The sequence below is a fragment of the Pygoscelis adeliae genome, unplaced genomic scaffold, assembly GCF_000699105.1.
Source record: "Pygoscelis adeliae isolate BGI_AS28 unplaced genomic scaffold, ASM69910v1 Scaffold154, whole genome shotgun sequence".
Classification (NCBI taxonomy): Eukaryota; Metazoa; Chordata; class Aves; order Sphenisciformes; family Spheniscidae; genus Pygoscelis; species Pygoscelis adeliae.
This window is the reverse complement of record NW_008825113.1, coordinates 1,653,865-1,663,108: the sequence shown is the minus strand read 5'-3', so window position 1 is coordinate 1,663,108 and position 9,244 is coordinate 1,653,865. Positions and strand designations below refer to the sequence as shown.

General features: G+C 46.4%; 1 protein-coding gene across 3 annotated transcripts; it reads right to left on the bottom strand.

Annotated features, from left to right (window-relative positions):
- Positions 1–361: 361 nt before the first annotated feature.
- SMIM11 (small integral membrane protein 11) lies at positions 362–9,223 on the bottom strand. 3 transcript variants are annotated; one of them, XR_663784.1, is made up of 6 exons: positions 9,189–9,220; positions 8,682–8,743; positions 4,051–4,166; positions 2,246–2,423; positions 1,152–1,241; positions 362–470 (listed from the first exon to the last, which is right to left on the bottom strand). XR_663784.1 is itself a non-coding variant. In XM_009327956.1 (5 exons), the coding sequence occupies exons 3-4, from the start codon at positions 4,069–4,071 to the stop codon at positions 2,256–2,258; spliced, it is 189 nt and encodes a 62-aa protein (XP_009326231.1). In that variant the 5' UTR covers positions 4,072–4,166; positions 8,682–8,743; positions 9,189–9,218; the 3' UTR covers positions 362–470; positions 2,246–2,255. The 3 variants fall into 3 exon arrangements, 2 of the variants coding, with proteins under 2 accessions (XP_009326231.1, XP_009326230.1); XM_009327956.1 differs by lacking the exon at positions 1,152–1,241 and having other exon boundaries at positions 9,189–9,218; XM_009327955.1 differs by lacking the exons at positions 362–470; positions 1,152–1,241 and having other exon boundaries at positions 1,322–2,423; positions 9,189–9,223.
- Between the last annotated feature and the right edge of the window lie 21 nt (positions 9,224–9,244).

The following is a 9,244-nucleotide window of genomic DNA, read 5'->3' as shown; positions in this document are numbered from 1 at the left end:
GGATTCAATAAAGTGCCCACAAGTTTCAGATTTACACCCCTACCGGAAGCAGTTGCTCTGAAGAAGCCCAGTTGCACAGAGCCCTCCCCATTTCCTTCTGTCTGTCCATGAACCTTGTACACACCCATGATGGATTCAGAGTGTTTTTCTCTTTAAAACCAGCTACCTCCCTGCAGCTAATCTTTAAAAACTGCCTCCCCTGCAGCTCTAACTGAAACATTTGAGTAAGCAGCAACCAAGGCCATTACGTGGTTGTTTGTTTTTTGTTTTTTGTTTTTTTTTTTTTACAAAGGATTTTTTATTGCATAAATAGAGGCTTAGATATTTTGCTGTACATATAAAAAGTTGAGATACAGTTTAAGCGAATGTTACTCTTGAGGGTTTTATTCCTTTGACACATCCTTCATCTACAGGAAGGCTCCGTTCTCCCAGGAAAGGAATCCGATGCAAGCTGCCAAGTGACAGAAAATCTGCAGGGTGGGAAAACAGCAGTGAGAACAGCAGGCGTGATATGCTGGCAGCACATGGGCTAAATCTGCCTGCCCACGTGGCACGCTGCAATCGGAGCTCATCGCAGCTCTGCGGTGCTGACACTGGAGAGCATTTTCAGGGCAGGAGAATTCACCCCTTCTCGCAATCCCGTTATAGAAAGACGGCTGACAGTCTGAGAGATGGCAGAATTTAGGAAGGACTGGGCCTCTGGTGGGCAACACTGGGTGACTGGGCAACTAAGGTATTTTCTGCGAAATCAGAGATGCTTTAATGCCAGTCATTCAACAAGGTCAACGTCACATGCGGGACACAGAGGCCTTGCAGGATAAGCTCGTTACCCTGGCGTAGCAATCCCTTGGGCTACGGACTCTGCCAGGCAGAACCCCCTGGGACCCAACGCCGCACACACAGCACGGTATGGTCTGCTCATTACAAGTGGCAGGCTCGCTCACTTGCAGGGCAGCCCATCTCTCCTTTGTTTAGCGATAAAACTCCATTTAACTTACTCTTGTCTGACTTATTCTGCAAAAAAGGAAAGAAGTGTTCTCACAGCATTTTCCAGTGGCTAGCTAAACCGATTTAAAATAAGAGTTTAAAATGGCACAAGTCTGCCCAGAGGCAAGTCCTCAATCTGATGTAAACAGGAGCCTGAAAAACACCTTTGTTTTTGTTGGTTTTCCTATGCGAATAAACCACTTCATTCCCATGGTTATTTCCAGGGCCCCATTTCTAGTCACAATTTCCAAAGCCTGTTGCACAAAATAAAACAGTGATAGGTTTGAAATCAAAACTAGTAAACATATCTAAAAACTGAAACTCTCTTCATATGTGAGGTGATGACCTCAAAAGGGGAAAGTAAGGTTTTTTAGTTTAATAAAGAGTGACATTACATCAAACTCCCACAGAGCTTACAAAGGGCAGGCAGGAATAGAATTCCCATTTTGCTGCAGAACAGAGAGATGTGAAACAAACTGATACAAAAATCACATACCAAACAAGTCAGGGAATATAATCTTAGCACTAGTCAGCACTCATTTCGTTAATGGACTTGATCCAATACGGCAATGATTGCTTAAACTTTGAAAACAGCGGGAAGGAATTCAGCACAGAGGGAATGAAAACAGAAAACCTCGAGAAATTTTGTAATGTTCATTTTGCTCTTTTCTGCAGAAAGATGTCCATTTTTCTCAGGGAAGTATATATAGTGGATGTTACATAGCATAACCTGTAGCATTTCTGTTACCTTGGGAAGCTCCACGGCATGAGATTTGGCGCTTCCAGCTAAACTATCTACAGCTTGTCATGTGTTTAACTAATATGGAATGGCTGATTCTTTTCCATCTTAATTATGTGATTTAAGGCCAAGAGGTCTGACTGCATCATCCTGTCCGTCATGCCTCTCGTGCGCTTTCTGCCAATTTAACCATCTCTTTACATATCAGGATTTCCTGTGCAATTGGCTGGGCATAAAAATTCAGGGAGATTAAAAGCAGAGAAGGAATACCGTGCTAAGATCTCTTAAATCACGAAACATGGCTGCCAAGTTTTCTGGTGGCAACTGCAGCTCTTACAAAGAATGGGCATGATATGGGTGTGCAAATAAGCTGAAGCATCGCAGGAAACAAATATTACAAGAACTCAGATAATGGTGATAGTTCTAACTGCACAATCCAAATGTATCAAAGCCAAAACATAATGGGTTTAATATGTCAATGCCATTATCGAACACCAGGATGTTGAATAAATTCTGTACCTGAGACTCTTCAATCATCCTTCTTCCCTACTTCTGTTTTAAATTTCTCTTCACGTTCCCTCTTTAGTTTTTCTTCAATTTTTTTGCTCTGGTACATTTTTACTCCAGCAAATGCTAAGCAAAGAATCAATGTTTTAGCGGCCAAAATGTACATCAGCAATGGGAAATTCTCCAAAGCCTGAAATGCAAAACAATATATTTACGCAGTTACTGGAACACCTGGACAATTAAAAATGAATCTACAGGGATGCTATACCACGTCCTACAGCAACAGCATTATTCAAAGCAACAGTAATGCTCCTCTGTTCATGCTTTTTTTTCCTGTAGGAAACTTTAAACTAGGCAGATCAACGTCTAGGGGAAAGGACAGAAACAAGTTCACTTCACTCAAGTTTGTATATGAAGCCCCTTTGAACAGGTCTTTGTTGCTTTTGCTTGCTTTACAGCAAATGGAATATTGGCAAGATCTAGAGCTGAAAAAGGGGAAGAACTGAGTATCTCAGGTAAAGGTGGAAATCCTTCTGAACTCTCACATGAGTGATGAATCCGTGCATGTCAGCTCTCAGATGTGATCCCCAAAGACACTTTTGTGCTCCTAGAAATTTTAATCCATAGTAGTTTTGCAATTAACTTGCCCAGATCTGTAAGGTATAGATAGAGGCCTTCAAACTGGAAGAAAAGTAAAAAAACCCACAGCCTCCAACGATTCAGTTTCGGGAGTTTTTAATGCCTGGAACCACCAAAATCGCACAACATATTTCAATGTTATAAAAGCATGCTACTGTAAGTGTACATGGAGTGGAAAATAAAATGCAAATGGGTAACACTGTGAACTCAGAATACAAATATAACAAGAGCAGCTCAGGCACTCAGTGAAAGATGTCAATTCCAGAAGGATATTGAAGGTGCATGAACTTCCCAGCACATTGTTTCAAAGAGCCACCTGGCCAGCAAGATCGGTCCGGTGGTGCACAGTAGGTTCACAGTGCCAGCTCCCCCTTAGCGAGCCTCCCAGTACCCCCCTGTACCCTTAGCAGGCCTTCCAGCACCTCATAAAGCTGTTTGGCCATTGTCAAAGTAATAAATTTAGAAAAAGTCTTGTATCCATACACCATTAGTGTGTCCCCTTAAAGTCCACAGATCAGAGGCTCAGGTGGGGTCTTTTAGAACGCTGATCTCTACAAGCTGCACGTTACCTTTGACATCAGGCCACTCCCCTCGAATTTTGCAAAAAACCATCATCCTCTGTCAATCTCCCCACATATTAAAAGTGGCAACCTCTTTAAACCACAGCTCTGCAACACCAGCAAAGCCAAGCCAAGGCTTGGGGTTAGCATTGCTTTCTTGATAAATGGTTTGATTTAACATGTTAAAATCGTTAATGCATGAGGTACTTGCTCAAACATGTTTATGGCCCCAATATGCTAAAAGACATAGTGGAGAAAATACCCTCCAGTAACAAAAGAAGCTGAGGAAAGAGCAGCCGGAGAAAAGCCCTGAAAGAGGAAAGCCAGAAAGAGGAGCAGAGGCAAGCAGAGCAGAGCTTACCTACCAGCGCTGCGCTCAGGTCTAAAGTGTGAGGCCCCAACAGCAAGTACTAGGGCCAGCCCACAAGGTGCAAGCATGTATGGCAAGAAAGGACAACAACGAGTCCTCTGTCCCTGAGGTGCAGAGTGTGGTTGTTAAACAACCTTCACCTAGGCAAGGAAACCATCTTTAAACACAGGACCCACCCAACCACATCTTACACGCATCTGCTTGAAAGAGCTGAAGTTCACTGCTTTATGAATGTGAAACATCCTCACCTTCCAGTTAAATGCCACCATCTTGGCTGTGTGATGATATTGTCCGTCCCGCAGCAGGCTGCTCCCAGCACCGATGAGCGTCACGCTTCTAAAGGCACAGACCGGGGCAGGAGTATCTTGAAGAAATGGAAAGTAAAAGAGAATTAGCCAATCTGTTTCTACTCAGCATGTCCACCCTGCACCTCTCCGACAAGCTCATCTGCTGCACGGTGCCTGGCAGCGTACCAGTGCCACACGGTTCAGGAATGACCTACATGGGCCTTTTTGGAGCTGAGTGACAGGAGCAACGTCTGTGCTGCTGAAGGACAGGGGTTTGACAGGCCCCAGGCAGGTGCCACACTTGCACAGAGCGGAGGCTGCACTTCCACCGTGCACAGAACATCCCAGCAGCTGCCCAACCAAAACCACAATGCTGGCTGCTTTTGAAAGCTTGACACGTGTGCACATCACACCGCCTCACTGATGTTTGAGAAGTAATGGACAGAAGTGCAACCAGAAGAGCTGCCCTGTTCGGAGCCCAAATGCCTAATGAATCCTAGTATCTAATATCATTTACCAGTTCTCTCCGATTTACTAATAAATTAAATTCTCCACGCAGCCCATAATAACACAGAAGCAAACCAACCACTCACTGAATCTCTTGAGAGGTCAACATACGTTTCAGAGCTGAACTCTGGGGCTGAGAAATGCCCTAGGGGATACTGAAGGCTGCAGCACACAGCCACAACACTGCCCTCTGGTCTCTGCTTGCTGCTCCACCAGCGCTAACACCGTTTCAGCTGCTGGATTTCAAATTAAGCACGTTCCCCTGCCTGACCCCCTCAAGGCGTTTCCTGTACGTGTAACAGAGTCACCGTCAAAAAGCAGGAGGAAGCCCTACAGCTTAGTCCAAACCTTCACCAGCAGCTGGACTGAATAAATCACCACCACGCCACAATAGCTGCTGCTGACCTTTCTTCGGAAACAGGGAGTCAAGTAAATGCTCTTGCAGCTCCTGCACTGCTCAGCCAGCTTCTTCACAGATGCCCTTATTTCTCCAGCTAGGGCATCCTCTTCTCCCCTCTTCCCCCAGATGCAAAATCCTCACCCTGCAGAGACCACCCTGGAAACGTCCCCATGGAAAGACATCGCTGGAGATCTCCGTTACCGAGATCGAACTATACCGAAGCAGCGGCGTGGCCAACTCGTTTGTCATTTAGTATTTACTGTGTTGATCCTGAGTTGTGCAGCTCCCTTCTCCTGTTGATAAAATGTCAGGGCAGCTGTGAACTAATAAGTCAGTAGTACCTCACCTCCAAAAAAAAGGCATTTTTAACTTCCGATGTTTCCTCCAGAATTTCAGCAACCACTGAGATTTGAAGTCCCCTGCCAGATGGTCACAGCAAAAATCCCACATCAGAGCAGAATCTCATTCTCAGTGCACAGTTCAGATGGCTACAGGCTTCTCAATGAAACCCAAGTTACACAAGTCTGGCCTGATCTGAAGGGACTGCACTGCCCAACTGGGCTGTTCTCATCTCAAAATGCTGACTTGGGTGGGGGCTTCATCAGACAGAGTCTTCACTCTTCTCCTAAATTGCTGTAAATTCTGTGCTTCAGTCAGAATCAATTTTGCAAGATATTGTAAAAAGGCAAGAATTCAGCCATTCAAAGACAGGCTAGCATCTGGCATATGATGCTGAAAATGGGGCTTTAGTGATTTTTTGTATACAGAAAAAGTTTTAGACTCAGCAAACGTTATGCGAGCCCATCTGTGGGGTCTGATTGCAGGGTACTGTCCCACCAGCAAGAAGCAGCGTATCACGTGTATCACAGTGTGCACTCCTGCGAGTGCTCTTGGTTGTGAGTTGATTATTTAGGCATTCAGCGCAATGCTTCTGTAATATTTCCGCTCTGCTGAGACATAAGCCTGAATCTGCCTCAATTGTGTATCCACCAGGAGTAGCTGCACTGAAGTCACAAAGGACAGGAAGTAAAGAAATTCTCCCTTTGTTCTGAAGAGTGGTGTTTTGATCCAAAATGTTTCCTGTGAGAGCTGACACTTTTGATGGTCTGTCCTCACAGTGTCTTCTGTGGTTGGAACTGAGTGGGGAAGCCACCGCTCTCTCCATGTGGCATTCCCACATGCTGTGCCACCAGCCTCTGGTGGTCAAGCACGTCTCCCCATTTCACTTCTTGACTCTTCCAGTCTCCATTTTGATCCAGACCTTATTAAATACAGCTGAAACCCCAGGACAGAAAAAAAATGGGTGGAGCTGGGGCACGGGACAGGGAGAAGAAAGTGGGAAAAGGAGAGAAAAAGGCAGGATTCATTTCACATTTGAAAAAAACAATTTGTTAGCACTGAGGTCATCAGTTCAAAAGCAAAAGGCTCAGACACTGTACTTTCAAGGTTGTGATATCTTAAAAGCGTGCAGGCAACTGAACAGCTCAAGTTTCATGTTTGCCTTTTCAGAGGCAGATAAGGCACAGATAGGGGTTCAGAATACATACACAGTCAGGCATTGTTCGTTCCCCAGCAAAATGCAGGCTTCCCTAACAAACACAGTGCTACCGGGAACGGAGACTGGGCCCCACGGAAGGTCACTATTACCTTCACTCACAATAAGGAGGTCTCATGTTGAGCCACGTGAGAAAGAAACAGGAGCACTAGGCTCTGCCTGAAGCTCTGCCGGAGACTCCGTGACAGACGCTCCGTAAGGCTATCCATCACATGCTTGTAGACTCCTGTGCAGGGTAGGGACAAAATGCTATCACTCTCACACATATTGGTGGCCTTCTTCACCATGATTGCACCTCGCAATCACTAGCCGATTTACACTCGGACCTCCTCTGTGAAGCAGATCAAACTACTGCAGCTGGGAAAGGAAGAGAGAGTCTGCCCGTACCGCACACCTCAGCGCTGTACTAGCAGTCCTCTGTTAGCCCCAAATGCTGTGAGGTCTTCTGGGTCCAGAGCAGGCGGAGAGAGTCACCAACTCAGCCCTAGAGGCTCGTGTCCTCAGCAGGGCTAAAGAGCTCTCAGGGAGGGCTGCACCAAGTCCCAGAGCTAGACTTGAGCTGATACCAGCCCCAGGATGTCTGCACAACGCTGCGTTGTGCAACACAGACCACCCCAGACAAAGGAGGTGGGCCCCGGTCAGATGGGAAGTCTGTGGTAGAGCACAGAATTGAATCCAGGTCTCTCAGCCACTGAATTACAGCTCCAGTCCACCACAGCAACCACATCACTGCCCAGCCACCCACACCATTGTTTGCTTATGCAGCAGCAGAGTATTGACTGGCCTGCACGCACCAGAAAACGTCCACGCAGGCATCTGGGTGCTCACAAACCCACTTGAGTTGTCTTGGCTGAAAGTCTCAGTCAGCCTGCCAATAATTCCATCTACTCAACAAAATGGGACTCAAGATAACTCTTTTGTCTGCTGGGGATTTCTGAGCATCTCCATTTTATCCACTTTGTGAAAAGCTATAAAAGTCACTAGCCTCGGAAAGCAGCGAGCTACTAGGGTTATATGACTGCATTTAAAATGGAGTGATGGCTGAGTCTGTCCTGAGCTAGAAAAGGGGTTTCATTCCACCTGTCTCTTGTTACTGCTTCCTTTAATGCACATATTTCAGGAAGCAAAACGCATGCTTCCCACCTGGACAGTCACTGGAGGACTCACCACTACACGTGACCTGCTGCGTCATGCATCAAGCTTAGCATCTGCAAGACAAGCCTCCACAAAACAGAAGTCCTACTGGGTCATGGGAAAACACAGCAATATGGCAAAGCCCAAAGGCTGCAGAGAAACACAGTGGAAGCAACTGTGAGCCAGAGCTGCTGCACTAAGAATCCATCACAAACCACTGCCACAAGATGCAGCAGTTATATAAAGTCAGAAGCACTCACACCTGTGCACATTTACAGCCTATATGTGTAGGTAGGCCAAGACATCATTCCATAAAAAGACCTGTGTAATCACTCAGTTTATACTAGTGTCATTGAAATCATTAAGGTTGGAAGAGACCTCTAAGATCATCGAGTCCAACCGTCAACCCAACACCACCATGCCCACTAAACCATGTCCCTAAGCGCCTCATCTACCCGTCTTTTAAATACCTCCAGGGATGGGGACTCAACCACTTCCCTGGGCAGCCTGCTCCAATGTTTAACCACTCTTTCAGTAAAGAAATTTTTCCTCATGTCCAATCTAAACCTCCCCTGGCACAACTTGAGGCCATTTCCTCTTGTCCTATCACTTGTTACTTGGGAGAAGAGACCGACACCCACCTCGCTACAACCTCCTTTCAGGTAGTTGTAGAGAGCGATGAGGTCTCCCCTCAGCCTCCTTTTCTCCAGGCTAAACAACCCCAGTTCCCTCAGCCGCTCCTCATAAGACTTGTTCTCCAGACCCCTCACCAGCTTTGTTGCTCTTCTCTGGACATGCTCCAGCACCTCAATGTCTTTCTTGTAGTGAGGGGCCCAAAACTGAACACAGTATTCGAGGTGCGGCCTCACCCAGTGCCGAGTACAGGGGCACAATCACTTCCCTGCTCCTGAAAAAAGTGTCACTGATAAAGAAATTCCTATACTAACACCAACTCAAGGAACATCAAAAACATAAAGCCATACAAGATCTTCATACCTGAGGAAACACAAATGAAAATATTAGTGATTCCTCCGGCGGCTCCTCACATGCTCCAAACTCTGGAAAATAAGAACAGAGCAGATGGGATGTATCAATCATGGCGGCTGGATTAAAATCAAATCAACTCAATACCAAAAATGTCAGTAGCACATCAGACTGTTCCACTGTGCATCCCAGGGCATTATTTCAGCCACGTCCCAGGGTCCTTGCAAGCTGCAGGCCCTCGCTTGCTGCCACCACCTTGTCCTAGAAGGGTCTGCTGAGCTGGCGGCCCCCGCTGCCTCCATTCCGACCCCAGCTCTGCCCTGGTCACCTTTCCTGGTCCCTGCAGCACCAGTGCCCAGCACAGCCAGCAACCCACACGCACACTTGAGGAAACCAAACTTTTTCAGCAAATGATAACTTCAGATCCCTCTTTATTACTTCATTTTTTCTTAAGAAAACAACAAAGCTTGGCAGATTCATATGCAGTAAATCGAACCTCCAGGCAGCCATGCGTCATACCCCGCGGCAATACACCGGGAGACGGCCGAATCAGGCCTGCCTGCAGTTGATAGCCA